General features: G+C 46.3%; 1 protein-coding gene across 4 annotated transcripts in view; it reads left to right on the top strand.

Annotated features, from left to right (window-relative positions):
- CPEB1 (cytoplasmic polyadenylation element binding protein 1) overlaps positions 1-16,154 on the top strand; it is a 79,562-nt gene that overhangs the window by 6,858 nt on the left and 56,550 nt on the right. For 3 of the 4 annotated variants that reach the window (XM_039492858.1, XM_039492859.1, XM_039492855.1), the window contains exon 2: positions 15,237-15,414. In XM_039492858.1, coding sequence (XP_039348792.1) covers positions 15,237-15,414 — 178 coding nt within the window. The remainder of the gene's footprint in view (positions 1-15,236; positions 15,415-16,154) is intronic. The other variant, XM_039492856.1, reaches the window with a different exon arrangement.

The raw sequence follows: 16,154 nt of genomic DNA, 5'->3' as shown, positions 1-16,154 counted from the left end.
AGGCTGCCGGCAGCGCAGAGCAGGGGAGAAACCTAGCTCCAAATATTGCTGGAGCAGAGCCCCTGTCTGTGAATATTCCTGGGGCTAAAGCCCCAGGAGCCCATATAAGTTGGCGCCCATGTCCAGGGAGAGGGATAGCTCGGTTTGAGCATTGGCCTGCCTAAACCCAGGGTTGAGTTCGATCCTTTGAGCAGGGGGTTGGACTAGATGACCCCTTGAGATCCCTTCCAACCCTGATATTCTATTATGATCTAGATATTTGCATAATTTTATAACAGGCCACATGAAAAGCACTAGCAAAGTCAGTACAAACTAAAATTTCATACAACCCATGGCTTGTTTATACTGGTCTAGATACTATACACTGAAATGTAAGTACAGTATTTATATTCCAATTGATTTTATAATGTGGTAAAATGAGAAAGGAAGCAATTTATCAGTAATTGTGTGCTGTGACACTACTTTTATTTTTGTGTAGAAGTAATTTTTAAGTGAGGTGCAACTTGGAGTATGCAAGACAAATCAGACTCCTGAAAGGGATGCAGTAGTCTGGAAAGGATGAGCCACTGTCCTGAGTTATACTCACCATGATCTTTCCTGTGGCTGCTTTCAATTTAGATGCCATTGTGGATTTCTCAAATTGGTACTGTTGGAATTTTTTTCCTTTTCCTAATCTGTTCTGCTCCATCACTAGTTACCTTACTAATCCAGTTTTCCTGCATTTGGCTCTTCTGAAGCAATGTCACAACTCCTTGCATTTCCTTTCAGACAGATCTGTTGTCTAAAGTTCTTATTCGGTATCTTAGATATGTATCAAGGGAATCCTGGGTCTCAAAATAAAAAATCCTGAGAAATGTTAAATACAGAGTATTGTAAGTTTCCACCAAACAAAACATTCAGATCTGTTATGCCCATCAGCTGTGAAGCTAGATTGAGCCTGGTCTCAGGCTGGCCTACAGAGGTGATCTTCCAGAGCTGCTGTGGATAGGCAGCTCTAATCTCAAATCAGTAATTGCCAGAATGGTTCAGCATCTTGCTACCAAGGAACTGTTTAACTTGGCTTTCTGGCTAGTATAGACAAGGTTGAACTATGCAATAGAGTATATCCTCCCTCTGATATATTACTCTTCTGTGCTGCCTCTGCTGGCCTGGGAAATGGTATTGAGCATTGTTAGAGCTATTTAAGACAGTTATGTCAAATGAGAGAGCAAATTCAGCTTACTTATGGTTTGGACTTGGGCATGAATGTGGGAGTCCAAACTCCCTCCACCCATAACAAAGCCCCCAGTGTTCATAGGAAATCTTCATAAAGATCAAGGGTGGAGTCTGGCCTTCGTTAATATTTAATATTCTACTGTCCCACTATCCTGCTCTTCAGCCACTGTTTCTGCCCTATATCTCTTCCTTCTCCACCCTTCTGTCTGCTCGTCCCCTGTTCTGTATTGCCTTTCTTGCAGCAATTCCTAGTTCCTGGGCTTCTGCCTCACCCCTCTCCATTCCATTTGTTAAAATGCAGTGCAGTAGCTAATCTTGACAGAGCAATGTCATGCTATTACACCCCAGTTTGTATGTCCCACAGGGCATCCAGAAAAAATCAGCTAGGAAGGCTCTGGCCCATGGGTACAGACACCCTGGCTTAAAGATAGTTAAGGCAAATGGTCTTGCTTGGGTGCTGTCTACACTACAGAATCAGCCACATGAGGGGAAGGGGAGGATTGTCTAAATTGCACAGTAGTTAGTCCCATTTTGCAGTATAATGCCACAGCATGCCTTACCCATGTTTCCACAGGATAAAGGTTTTGGACTTAATGTTATTTGGGAACATTATAATCATTTGTTTCACTTGACTGGAACAATCATTGGGCTTGTGATTTGTCAGAGTTCCTATGTTCTAACCAGGCCCCTGACAGTTGACTTTGTCTGAAGCTGTAGGACCACATACATAGCATGTGCTCCACAACACATTCTCTCTCAACCCTCTGGGCCACCTAATTGGTCATCACAAACTAGTATGATATCCTGAGAGGTAGGTCAAGATGGTTGGGGTGAAAGGGGGATTGTCAGCCAGATGGACAAGGACAGGTTGCCCTGTCCTGTATTCTATGAAGAAAGAGGTAGTGAGGAAATGGGGAAACAGGAAGACTATGGGCAGGTCTGCATGTAAAATGCTGCCTGGGCACAGCTGCACTGTTTAAGTGAAGACAGTCCTATGCTGGAGCTAATCCATCTGCAGAGGTGGTAGGAGAAGCTCTCCTGTCAGCATAGCACTGGCTACCCCAGGGTTTAGTAGGTCAGTAGAACTACATGGATCAGGGATGTGGATTTTTCACTCCCACCTCCCCCAAGCATCTAGTTATACAGCTATAGGTCTGTAGTATAGACCTGGCCTCAGATGCACAGTGCTTAGGTGACTATTTTTAGACATGTTACTGGAGCTGTGGAAACTTCATGACTCCTGAGTGCAGGGAGAGTGAGAACTGGGTCAGACTGCTGCTTACTGACTAACTAGGTTAACAGGGCCAATATTAATTGCTTTTTGCAGGGCCAGTCACTTTATTGTGGACTCTACTCCCTGCATTTGGCAAGAATTAACTTGTTTGAAACCAGAGCAGCTGAAGCCAGCATGGCTCTTCTATCTGTGCACTAGCATGACAATATTGATGCTGTCAGGAATGTGCTGTGCACATCATTCCACAATTTGTATAGATGTGGTGTTTGCTTGTGAACACTAATGAGCCTGGGTTGCTAGGAGAGGCATTACCCAATGTAGTTCATGTTAACACCAAAATGGCAGCAGCTGGTTTTGGAGGGGAAGAACAGTATGCAAAGCTGACATCCATCAAGATTTTAGTAGGATTTTAAGTTCAGGTCTGCTCTCACATCTGAGCAGGTATGTGTTTCTCATTAATCTGTTTGTATTCCCTTAACTGGGTCTCAACACCAACACTCAGTTTCCAGTAAGAATTAATGGAAATGTCAATGCTACAGTACCAGATCCTGCAGGAGTTGGATTGATGCACTGTTCCCAGGAATGTAGTGCTCTTGTCCTTACTGTGATAGTATGTGAGGCTCCATTTAAACATCTTAAATTTGGCGGTAGGAATTTAAGGAGGCCAAAGTAAAGTTCTTAGAGTGTCTTTTGTATGTCTCCAGTCATTGGGCAGTGTCTACGTAGAAACACCATAGCAACAGAAGATGGGGCCCTGAGCACTCTTCTCAGCTAGTCAGGGCTCAAGTTGTGTTCCAGACTTCTAACTTTCCACACAGAGTCTTCACCCCAGGAGAAGTGAAGTTTGACTCTAACAAGGCAGCTGGCAGTCATTGGAAACGCTTTCTTCCATAACCTCATTAGGGGTTTGGTTGAATTTGCATTAGTTCCCTGGAAAAACATGGCTGTTCAGCATTAAGGGCTGTACAGCTTTATGCTGTCACACCTTCAAAACTGTAAACTGCTCCTTTACCTACCACTTGTGAACTGAATGACAAGGCTGGAAAAGCTGTTGGTTGATGGAGGAAGGTCTTGCTACATGAACACGAGACCTAGACACTAATCTAGCTAAGTGGTCTCCAAACTTTTTTGATTATGCACCCCTACCAGTAAAAATTTGAGCACACACCCCCTGCCGCACTGCAGGGCCGGCTCTACCATTTTTGCCACCCCAACTGCTGAAGTGCAAAAAAAAAAAAAAGCTGCTTGGACTCCTGCCTGAACTGCCAAAGCAGCACTGCTCCGGTGGCGCTCCTCCTGCTGCAAACCCCGAAGGAGCCTCTTGCGCACACACTTTGGAGACCACTGATCTAGCTGACACTGAAGTCCTCTGAACAACTAAGGGCTAGTCTACACTGCCAGTGTAGAAGCACTGCCACAGTAATGCTTTACCATGGCTTGTGTAGTTGTGGCAGAGTGCTGGGAGAGCTCTCCCAGTGCTTTTAAAAAAAACAAACCCACCTTCACAAGGGGTGTTGCTCCCATTGCTGGTGCACTGTCTACACTGGCACTTTACAGTGCTGAAGCTTGCTGTGCTTGGAGGGGGTCTGCTCTCTGGCATTCTGCATCTGAAACCAGTGTAGTTCCAGTTAGAGCTGTGCAGAGGTTACAAGTTCCATTTTTGCAAAGGACTTGGAGATTGACTTTGTGGTGGTCTAATTAGGACCAAAATTTTGAAATTTTCAAGAAAATTCTTGAAACATCACTTTGGGTTGATCAAAATGTGGTGTTTTGATGTTTGGCAAAATCAAAACTGCATATCTTGATTTTACTCTTTATTAATGCAATACAAAAGTCAAAACAAGTGGTTTCAAAACAAAAGTCAAAATACTTGCTCTAAAACATAGCAAACGGGATGTTTTGACATCAGCATGTTCCCTTTTTTCAAAGCAAAACTTTGGCAAAATCAACACAATTGCATGAAGCATTTCAACACCAAAGCTGTGTTCTCTGATAGAATGGTTCTGAGATTGTTCTGACCAGCTGTTTCCAGCCAAAGGATTTTCTAAGGGCCTGTCTACTCTAGATTGCAAGACTGCCCTCACCAGTTCAGCTCCACTGGCATTAGAAACATTGAGATACCAGGTATCTTATGTTGAGTTAGACAGCTTAGGGCATGTCTACGCTAATTTATTTTACTGCCTTAACTGTCAGTGTACTCAGGACTTAACAGTTTGCTTGGTAAGTGGGGAACAAACCTCACTCTGTTCTAGACCAGGTGGGGAGCTAATCTAAACTTGGTTTTGCCTAGACTACCCTGGGTGACCACACCATGTTCTGTTTCCTTAAACTGTTCAAATCCCACTATAAAACTTCATGTTGCATTCTAAAAAAAAAAGCTTTTCCAGTGAGGTTAGATGGAGCCAGCTCAGGCTCCAGGGCTGAGAGAGCTTTGGTTAAAGGAAGTCCTGCATGAGTGGCATTACTGCACAGTACCCCTGTATATCAGCATACTTCAGCCCCAAGTGAGACCCCACTCAGCACAAGAAGGGAGCTCAGTCTCACTGGGCCTCTTGAAATGTGGTCTCAGCTGAAAAAGTCAGTAAAATCCTGAGTTCCAGCTAGTGTCCACTTCAGTTCTGAAGCCTCACAGCTGGCAGATGGTTTGGTTACTAACTCATGCTGGGCCTCAACTCTGGCTCATTGGTTCATGTCCTCAGACTAATCTTCTGAGTCATCGCTTCCATTGTCTGTCTTGAAGCCCCACTACTCATCTCTAGGGTGAATGAAAACCCTTCCTCTCACCATCCCTCAGGACTGAGCCAGTGATCCAGCTTCCCTTTTGCTATGTCACTCTAGCACATCCTGTTTCCTCTTTCAGTAGTAGTTGTATGTAAGCACTTCAGGGAGCTTCATATGTCTAAATACATATGTTCTTGGCTGTGAGTGAGGCTGTTAACATTTCTGGTAAACTAAACAATCCTTGCACTAGCTTGTTTAAGTCTCACCTGGTCAGCTTCTTATGTAATTTGGTTCTGGTCAATCAGTTGGAGACAACCCAGTACAGAAATACCCCTCTCTGCAAAGACTATGCTTCAGCAGTTCTCCATGCTGTCACTTCATTCTGCTTCAGCACAGATGCTGCTTGTTGGAGCTGGTTCTCCAGACGTTTATTGGTGCTTTAGTCTGAGTAGCCCAGTATCACTTTACCTTCATCACTGCTTCCTTGGTCTTGTACCAAAGCTTTTGGCAGCATCATAGAATATCAGGGTTGGAAGGAACCTCAGGAGGTCATCTAGTCCAACCCCCTGCTCAAAGCAGGACCATGCCTCAACTAAATCATCCCAGCCAAGGCTTTGTCAAGCCTGACCTTAAAAACCTCAAAGGAATGAGATTCCACCACCTCCCTAGGTAACCCATTCCAGTGCTTCACCATCCTACTAGTGAAAGGTTTTCCTAATACCCAACCTAAACCTCCCCCACTGCAACTTGAGACCATTACTCCTTGTTCTGCCATTTGGTACCACTGAGAACAGTCTAGATCCATCCTCTTTGGAACCCCCTTTCAGGTAGTTGAAAGCAGCTATCAAATCCCCCCCTCATCCTTCACTTTTGCAGACTAAATCCCAGTTCCCTCAGCCTCTCCTCATAAGTCATGTGCTCCAGCCCCTAATCATTTTTGTTGCCCTCCACTGGGCTTTTTCCAATTTTTCTACATCCTTCTAGTGTGGGCCCAAAACTAGACACACTTGTCCAGATGAGGCCTCACCAATGCCAAATAGAGGGGAATGATCACATCCCTCAATCTGCTGGCAATGCTCCTACTTATACAGCCCAAAATGCCGTTAGCCTTCTTGGCAACAAGGGCATACTGACTCATATCCAGGTTCTCATCCACTGTAACCCCTAGGTCCTTTTCTGCAGAACTGCTGCCCAGCCATTCGGTCCCTAATCTGTAGCAGTGCATGAGATTCTTCCATCCTAAGTGCAGGACTCTGCACTTGTCCTTGCTGAACCTCATCAGATTTCTTTTGGCCCAATCCTCTAACTCGTCAGGTCTCTCTGTATCCTATCCCTACCCTCCAGCATATCTACCACTCCTCCCAGTTTAGTGTCATCTGCAAATCTGCTGAGTGTGCAGTCCACACCATCCTCAAGATCATTAATGAAGATATTGAACAAAACCGGCCCCAGGACTGACCCTTGGGGCACTCCACTTGATAACTGGCTGCCAACTAGACATGGAGCTATTGATCTCTACCTGTTGAGCCCGATCTAGCCATGTTTCTATCCACCTTATAGTCCATTCATCTAGCCCTTACTTCTTTAACTTAGTCTCCCACAGTATTCTTGCCAGTATCAACAGCTTTTCTAAAGTCAAGGAATAACACATCCACTGCTTTTCCCCCATTCCCAGAGCCAGTTATCTCATCATAGAAGGCAATTAGTTAGTCAGGCATGACTTGCTCTTGGTGAATCCATGTTGACTGTTCCTGATCACTTTCCTCTAAGTGTTTCAGAATTGAATCCTTGAGTACCTGCTCCATGATTTTTTCCAGGGACTGAAGTGAGGCTGACTGGCCTGTAGTTCCTTGGGTCCTTCTTCCCTTTTAAAGATGGGCACTACATTAGCCTTTTCCCAGTCATCCAGGACCTCCCTGATCAACATGAGTTTTCAAAGATAATGTCCCATCGCTCTGTCACACCAGCTAACTCGTTTAGCACCCTCAGATGCAGCACATCCAGACCCATGGACTTGTGCTCGTCCAGCTCTTCTAAGTAGTCCTGAACCACTTTTCTCCAGAGGGCTGGTCGTCACCTCCCCATACTGTTTTGCCCAGTACAGTAGTCTGGGAGCTGATCTTCATCGTGAAGATGGGCAAAAAAAGCATTGAGTACATTAGCTTTTTCCACATCCTGTCACTAGGTTGCCTCCCTCATTCAGTAAGGGGCCCACACTTTCCCTGACCACCTTGTTGCTAACATACTTGTAGAAACCTTTCTTGTTAGTCTTAACATCCCTTGCTAGCTGCGACTCCAAGTGTGACTCGACCTTCCTGACTTCACTCCTGTATGCCTGAGCAATATTTTTATACTCCCTGGTCATTTTTCCGAGCTTCCACTTTTTAAACACAAATTTACAAGATCAGCAAGGATTTCACTGTTAAGCCAAGGTGGTCGCCTGCCATATTTACTATTTCTACACAGCAGGATGGTTTGCTCCTGCAACCTCAATAAGATGCTTTAAAATACAGCCAGCTCTCCTGGACTCCTTTCCCCCTCATGTTGTTCTCCCAGGGGATCCTGCCCATCAGTTCCCTGAGGAGTCAATCGGCTTTTCTGAAGTCCAGGGTCTGTATTCTTCTGCTCTCCTTTTCTCCTTTTGTCAGGATCCTGAACTCAACCATCTCATGGTCACAGCCTCCCAGTTCCCATCCATTTTTGCTTCCCCTACTAATTCTTTCCTGTTTGTGAGCAGCAGGTGAAGAAGAGCTCTGCCTCTGGGTGGTTCCAGCACTTGCACTAGGAAATTGTCCCACTGCAGTGATTTGAATCTTACCTCTTTATTTGGTAGGCTTTAGTAAACCACTTGTGCTAGTGATGTGTGGTCTTTATGCTACCAAGATCTAGAAAGCTATGTCTAATTTGCATGCAACTTTACATCACGTTCCTGGAGTTCCCATCACCATAGTATCAATATAATCAGTGGAAAAGTCTCTTCTGTCCATGACTCAAGGTCACGTTTCAAATATTCTAGGTGGGGGAGTCAAGGGAGATGCAACGGGGAAATGTATAAACAGTCTACCTTTACTGTAAGGATTGTAGAGCTGTATGCAGTAACCTGCAAAACAGCTAGCTTTGTGGGTTGCAGGGCAAGGATTACTGGCACAACTTCCCTGGAACCATAGTTTTGATGTCAAGCTCTCACTTGAGGTGACTATGTGACTTAAGGGAATGTAGGCTTGTGTCTGGGAGACTGAAGCAATATTCATATTATGAATCTGAACAAAAGCTTGAACAAATGGAACTTCTTGTGACTCTGCACATGTTCTGGCATATAGGCCTGGTCTACACTAGAATTCTAATCAGTATAGTTACATCTCATGGGGTATGAGAAATCCACACCACTGAGATGTAGCTTTATTGGTTTAACCCCTGGTGTAAACAGCACTAGGCTGATGGAAGAGTTCTGTCAACCCAGCTGCTGTTTTTGAAAAGGTGAATTGCCTACACTGACAGGAGAATCCTGTTGTAGGTAGTGTCTATGCTGAAGCACTAGTGGTACAGGTGAGCCACTGTAGTGTTCAAAGTGTAGATGAGCCCTTAATATAGTTATTAAGTCAGATCATTATAAGTCTATTCTAGCTGAACTTGAATCTTGAAGGTGACATCTAAGAGTACCTTTTTTGCTGCTTTTGTACAAAGGCCTGGAAGTTGACTTGGTTCTGCTTTTTGCTGTTCTGAATTGCCACTCAATCAGCATGGAAGCTGCTTTACTGAGAGCTTGTCTACACTTAAAATGCTGTAGTGAGTCAGTGAAGACACTACCTATGCTGATGCCAGGGGCTCTCCTGTCTATGTAGGTACTTCATCTTTCTAAGAGAGAAAGGAGTTAAGTTGACAGGAGAATTCTCCTGTCTGCATCAGGATTAGGTTGGTTTAATGGCATCACTTTGGGATGTGGATTTTGTGTAGCTATACTAGCTTAATTTCCTAATGTAGACCAGGTCTGACACTTTAAAGAGTCTTCCATATGCCCTGCAGAATGGCCTTCTGCATGCTTCGGAACTTCCCACATTAGTTAAGCCTAACTAACACTAACATGGGTTCCCTGCTTTCCACTTGTCCTTCCTCAGAGCTCCCTGGTCTCTGTATCCCTAGAGATAAAAGTAGGGGAGTAGGTTTTATTCTACTCCATAGATTGAGTCAAATTCAAGGTCTTTAATCTGGGAAAGAAACCATGGTCAAGCACCTTTCCTTGGGCACAATGGAGCTGTCGGCTGCACTGGGGTTAAATAGGTGTTGACAGAACAGATTTTAGGCATGCTTATTTGCCGAGCTTTCACCTGGTGGTACAGTAGGAGTTGACAAATCTGAAAGTTCTCAGATATCATAGTTGTTCGGGTTACAGAATACCTCAGTTTCTAATCTAAAAACTAGAAGAAATGTGGTGAAGGCTTGAAAGTTTTCAAAGATAACTGCCCTTGAAACTAAATTAGTACAACTTTCTCAGTTCTCTTTGCTTAAGTTAAAGTAAAATATGTTTAAACAGGTGCAAAAAACACTGGTGCTGGAGCCAGTGGACTGAGGAGTGTGGGCATGTCCTTAGGTTTGGGTTAAAGTTCTAAAGACTTGCTTGTTCATACCTGCCAGATGGATCCTGCCTTCTGAGCCAGTGGTAGCTGCACTTACAGGGGGAGAACATCAACAGGGCTTCTAAAAATAAAACCAGTCCAGCATCCATCTCCTTGGTCTTAGCTTGATCTTGTGCTGATGGCATAACTTCTGGCATACAAGCCTTCCCATATGAACACTAGTCAGACTGCAACCACAGGGTATAAATAAGGGAGACTGTATGTGTTATATATGAAAGGCTGTGTCCAAGATTCCTGAAGAGAATTTACCTTTTGCATAATTAAGTCCATATGTATTGACCAAGCACATGTTCCATCTTAAAGAGCTGAATGCTTCCCTGTTTTCCTTCTGTTTCATGGGAGCAGATTTTATGGCTGGTAGCTGCAACAGCCTGGCCTGTGCCAGCTTTGCTGCAGTTGATGGGTTAGTTCTGTTCTCATGCTAGGAATCTGGCTCTGTAGCCAGCTTGTTAAAGGCTGTGGAATCCAGGGTTGCATAGTGAAAATCACTCCTTTACAATTCCTGCAGTCCTGACCTTTGGAATGGCATCTTCTTGCCTCCATTTTAAACCTTCACTGCAAGACTCAGTGATCGCTTTTGTGTGCCTGTGCATGGAACTTATCCAGACACACCCCCACAGGCTCATGGTTGCATTGGCACCTCAGTTGGATGACTGGGGCAGGTAGCACAGCATGGATCAAGCAGGGAACCTTGCTCCTGGGTCACCAGGGGCTTGAGAATGTAGTCCTAACACTCCTGGATGGTGCCAGGGAGTACACTGCTCTCTAGTGACCCCTTCCCTCTTCTAGAGCAGGCCTGCACAACTTGTAAAGTGACTAGGGCCACATTCCTCCAGAGAAAACAGCCGAGGGCCAAAACCTCCTGGCCCCGCAGAAACACCCCGCCCCAGGGCCGTCCAGCCCTGCAGAAACACACCCTCCTTCCCCAGTGCTGCCCCACCAAAACAGCTGTGGGCCAAAAAGGAAGGTTGGGGGTGGGGAGATGATACTTTATTTTAAATCATCTGGGGGCTCCCAGCTGAAGAGGTGGCTGGGAGCCCTAAGGGTCAAATTAAAGGGCTCAGGGCTCCAGCGGCTGGGGGAACCCGGCAGGGTCGGCTCTAGGTTTTTTGCTGCCCCAAGCAAAAAAAGTGGCTGCCCCCCATCCCAGCCCTGGGCTCCCCCCTGTACCCCCTGCTGCCCCAATCCTGGGCTCTCCCCCCCCACTGACCCACACCCCCTGCTGCCCCAGTGCTGGGCTTCCCCCCCACCAGTGCCTCCCCCCCACTCACGCCTCCTGCCTCCCCAGCCCTGGGTCACTGGTAATGCTCCCAGGGCAGGTCATTCAGCAGGAATTTTGGATGTGCACAAAACAGACAGGATTGGTTCCCATATGGTTAGAGCTGCAGTAAAGTGGAACAATTTTCAGCTTGTGTGATTGGAAGATATCTGGATGCATATTATAAGACTGTCCTCCATAAATGAGGAAAAGTTGAGGTGCCTTTATTCTTTTGTTCCACTCTTTCGTTCTATGGGGAATTTGCCAATGCAATATCACTGTCTTCCTTAAACAAACAAAAAGGCAATGGCTGTTTGAAAATAGCAATTCCAGTGCTAATAAGCATTTCTTTCTGTAGAAAAAGCAGGATAAAATTGAGCAAGTTACAGTGGATCAGTATATTTGATTTGGGAGAAATGAAGTAACAGCTGCCCAAACTGGGCTTGAGCACTCCTGAGTTTTGAGGTGTTCAAATCTGGAAGGCAGGTGCTGGGGCGGGGAGGGGGTGTGGGCTCCACAGGGGAGCATGGCAGCAATGTGTCTGGAGCTGCATGGAGCCAGACATGCTGGTCTGAGTGGCACAGTAAGGGGGCTGGGGGTTGGAGAAGGGGTAGGGAGTTCCAGGGGGCAGTCAAGGGACAGGGAGCAGGGGTGGTTGGATGGGGCAGAGGTTCAGGGGGGCAGTTGGGACAGGCAGCAATTGGATAGGCATGGGAGTCCCAGGGGTTTCATCAGGGGACAGGTAGGGGGTGGGGTCCTGGGGGAAGTTGGGGGGGTCTCAGGAGGGGGCAGTTGGGGACAAGGAGAAGGGAGGCTTAGATAGTGGCTGGGGTCCCAAGGGGCAGTTGGAGCAGGGGTCTTGGGAGGGAGCAATTGGGGGACAAGGAGCAGTGGCATTTAGATAGGGGGTGGGGTCCTGGGGGGCAGTTAAGGGCAGAGGTCTGGGGAGGGGGCAAACGGCTCTGGGCTGCCCACAGCCACGGGGAGCCCTGAGCCCTTTAAATCCCAGCTGCGGCTGGGAATCTCTGCGGGCAGCCCAGAGCCCTCTGATTCCCTGCTGCAGCTGGGATTTGAAGGGCTCTGGGCTCGCTGCAGCTGAGATTTAAAGGGCTCTGGGCTCCCCACGGCTGTGGACAGCCCAGAGCTCTTTGCTTCCTGGCCATGGCTGGGATTCAAAGGGCTCTGGGCTGCCTGCAGAGCACCATGTACAGGGGATTTAGAATCCCCTCGCGGGCCGCACAGTGAGGTTCTGCGGGCCGTATGTTGTGCAGGCCTGTTCTAGAGGGTCACCGTGAGGCAGGGCTTCTGGGAGGATAGGAAAAGCCCAAGACTTAGTTATGCTTTTCCTCCTTAAAGTCAAGCTAATGCTCAGCTTACTTTGGCTGTCATTCCAGTTAATAGCTGCTGACTGGAGTGATGGGCAGGGGACTAGCAAACAGTGCTGTGACGTTGCTCTGCAGTGGCTAAAGAGCATGAGTGTCAACCTCAGGGCAGACTTAAGAACCAGCATGCAAGCACCAAATTGGCTGCAAGTTCTGTACATACATTTCACCAACCACTTACCAGGCATCAACTCCTCAGGTGCTATCAGCCTTAACAGGAAATCAGACATTCCCTTTGGGTACCCCAATCTGTCTCACCACCACCCAGGTGGATCTATCTTTGTAATGGTCCCTTACACCGTGAGTCAAAGCAATATTCAGGATACTCCCAGTCCCAAAGGACCACTCACTTACCCCAGGTCAGTTGAACTTTGGATCTCACACCATAGACTACACTTGTAGCCAATCCTATAACAAACTATCTACAGGCTTATTAAATATGAAAAGAAAATGAATTGCTTCAAACAGTGGTTCTCACTCGTTTTTTATTTGTAGAAGCCAAAAAAGCACACAACTCATATTTTAATATCAGTAGTCTTACCTTTCTGACACAGTGTGCTCTCTCCCCTGCCACAGCAGCCCCCGGGAGCTGAGGCTGGGAAGGAGGACAATCTCTCCCTGGCAGCTACAGCCCTGCAGCTGGGGAAGTCACCTTTTTTTTTCTGGCCGCTGCAGCCCTGCACATCCCAGTTCCCTTCACCTCACTGCCACCTACCCCCATTCTCCCCAAGGCCACCACCTCACCTTACATGTGTCTTCTCCAGGGTCCAGGCACCTAATTAGTGGAGCCACACCTGCATGGCTCAACTAATTAGGTGGGTGGCCCTTCATTTGTGTGTGTGGGGCCACCCAGGTTTGCACCTTAGAGGGAACTATCCATGGAGCTCACAGACCACTGGTGAACCTCAGGCTCATCACTGGCATTCTCTTGCTTATGCCTAGAAAACCTTACCCCCAGAGTCAAAGCAATAATGGTATAGTTCCTCCTTGATAAGGGGTTTTGTTCCTGGCTTTGAGCTGCAAACTTAGTCAATGGGAGGAATTCACTTGCGAGACTCCTGTGTGAGATCTGATGAGTGGAATATTAGTCTGTCAGTGGACCTTCCTTGTTGGGCAAGGCATAATGCCTTTTTTGTAGGAGACCAGCATTTCATTTTAGTTAATGCCTCTCTGCTGTCTGATTTACAGTTAAAGGCTTACAATGCAAATGTTCAAACATTTCATTTATAACATTGTATTGTAAGGTAACTAATATATGCAGCATCTCACCAGCATTCCATAAACACATTCATATAATTCTAGTACCTATCTTAAGAGGTGAGCCAGACTGGTTCCAGCACTGTATTTCAATATTCAGCTGAGACATGGAGACCTTGGCAGGAGCTAGCACCTGGTCTGCCAGGATAACAAGTGCTCCTTCCTCCCTTCCCCGCCTCCCTCTAAGTGAAATGATTCCTGTAGCTTTTGAGAGGTAACCATGAAGTCAGGTGTCACCACCCTTTTTTTGCAAGAGGGTGTGACTCTCACTAACCCCACTGCTGTGATTGCTGAGTTGGGCCATAGTACCTGGAATTGCTGTCCCGAGCTCCATACCTAATAGTGAAAATTGAGTGAGGTTCTCCTTCCCCAGCAGCTAGGGGGAGGCTTGGGCAGAGTCTGATTCAATGCATTGTTAGAAAATGCTAACAGTGATCAACAGCAAATTCCTGTTGAATGTGGGCAAGCATGGTTGTGGTTAATCTGTTAGTGGGGCATGGCTAGCCCTCAGAGAACCACTATAGCCAAGGCATGTGAGCTTTGCTGCACTCCAAAATGTCCCAGGTTTCTTTTCCTTGCCTCTAGCAAGTGGGAGAATGGACAGTCTCTTCAGAAGAAACAAGTGTTTATACAGGTACTATCTAGACTGGTGGGTCAGACTAGCACCACCGTGTGTGTGCAGTTAATGATCAAAGCAGTGATGAAAGTGCTACTTCCCATAACTTAAAATCCACCTATGGGCAACCCCCACCCCCAGACTATGCAGTGCAGACAAACTACAGAAGGGCATCTGTGTTCAAACTGGTGTGTTTGGAAAACATGTATTGGCTCAAATGTACCTGTACTTTGGATATGCCAAATTCCAGGGCCTTGTCAAACCAGAGCTAGGTGGCCTCTTGCACATCCATTGCTGAAAGGGTTCTCAGTAGCTATTGTGATATGATCACAGGACTGGTAGACAGGAACTGAGTCCTATATCCCAGTTATGCTGCTGACTTGTGCAGCCCCAGGCGAGACACTGCTTGACTAGGTTCTGTCTCTTACAGAACAGGGTAAGACTTGGAGGGTTGTTCTGATTTCACTGGTCATTCTTTATACTAACAAACTTGTTCACTCATGTTCTTGACACTCTTCTTCTGACCCAAAGGAACTGTACTGAAATGTGGCTCTAAGGGCTTGTCTACACTGGCAATTAACAGTGCTGCAACTTTACACTGTGCTTTCTCACAGGGTTGTAAACAGTGCCCCAGTGCTGGGAGCTATGCCCCTTGTGGAGGTGGGTTTTTTAGAGTGCAGGGAGAGCTCTCTCTCCTAGTCCTGTGCCACAACCACAAAAGGCATGTTAAAGCACTACTGCGGCAGCACTTTAGTGTTGCCAGTGTAGGCCTCTAGACTTAGGGCTAGTCTAAAGGTAAAAGTAACCAAGCATTGAATGTAAAACCAGACTATGGCTGTAAAAATACCTTGGTCAAAGTAGGCCATGTAAGTCAGATATTAGCTGGCAAGACACTTAACACTTTTCCCTTTCTGCCTAGAAGGAAGATATTGGGAAGACCACCAAAGACTGCTGGGATAGCCCTGATGCACCTGCTCTCTCTACTTGCAGCAATGCAGATATCTTCCGCAGAATAAATGCCATGCTGGATAACTCTCTGGATTTCAGTGGAGTCTGCACGACACCCATCACAAAAGGAAGACGTGACCTTTTGCCAGGTGACTTGGTTGGCTAGTGCTCATAAGAGCACAGGGCACAATGTCAGATGGCTGCAGTACAGTGATTCCATAGCTGGATATAATATGTAAACCTGTTTTGCTTATTTCTTAATGTGTCTTAAGAGTACTAACAAGTGGGGAATGTAATTAAAGATGACTTGTCATGGAAACCACTGCAGATCTGTGTGTGCGCAGCCCTGTGATGCATAAGAGCCTGAATCTCTTTCAACAGCTTTTCTGTTTCTACCATAGAAATATCAAAAAGGGTCAAGTCTCTTTTCCTGGTCTGGTCAGGGTCTTAATTCTGGTTTACACACAAACTTGCATGGAAACAACTTAATGTCTGTCACCTCTTGCAGTGGTGCTAATCTGCTTAGTGCAAAACTTATTTTGGGTTCAGTTGCCTACTTTGATGTTTAAATGCTTTCTTAGGGCTCATCTTTGTGTACAGCAGTGCAGCTGCACCTGTGCAACACTTCAGTGAAGACACTACTACACTGACAGAGCTTCTTCCATTGGCATAGTTAATCCATCTCTCCAAGAGGTGGTAGCTGTGTTGACAGGAGAAGTTCACCTGTCAACATAGCACTACCTACTTGGGGGTTAGGTCAGTGTAACTACATAGCTCGGGTGGGGATTTTTCACACCCCTGAATGATGTAGTTATAGGTCTGTAGTGTAGATCTGGCCATAGGCCTGGTCTTTCCTAAAATTTTGCCAACATAGCTATACTAGGAAAAT

The sequence above is a fragment of the Mauremys reevesii genome, linkage group 10, assembly GCF_016161935.1.
Source record: "Mauremys reevesii isolate NIE-2019 linkage group 10, ASM1616193v1, whole genome shotgun sequence".
Lineage (NCBI taxonomy): Eukaryota > Metazoa > Chordata > Testudines > Geoemydidae > Mauremys > Mauremys reevesii.
Note: the sequence above shows the minus strand (reverse complement) of the source record. Positions and strands in the feature narration are given on the sequence as shown.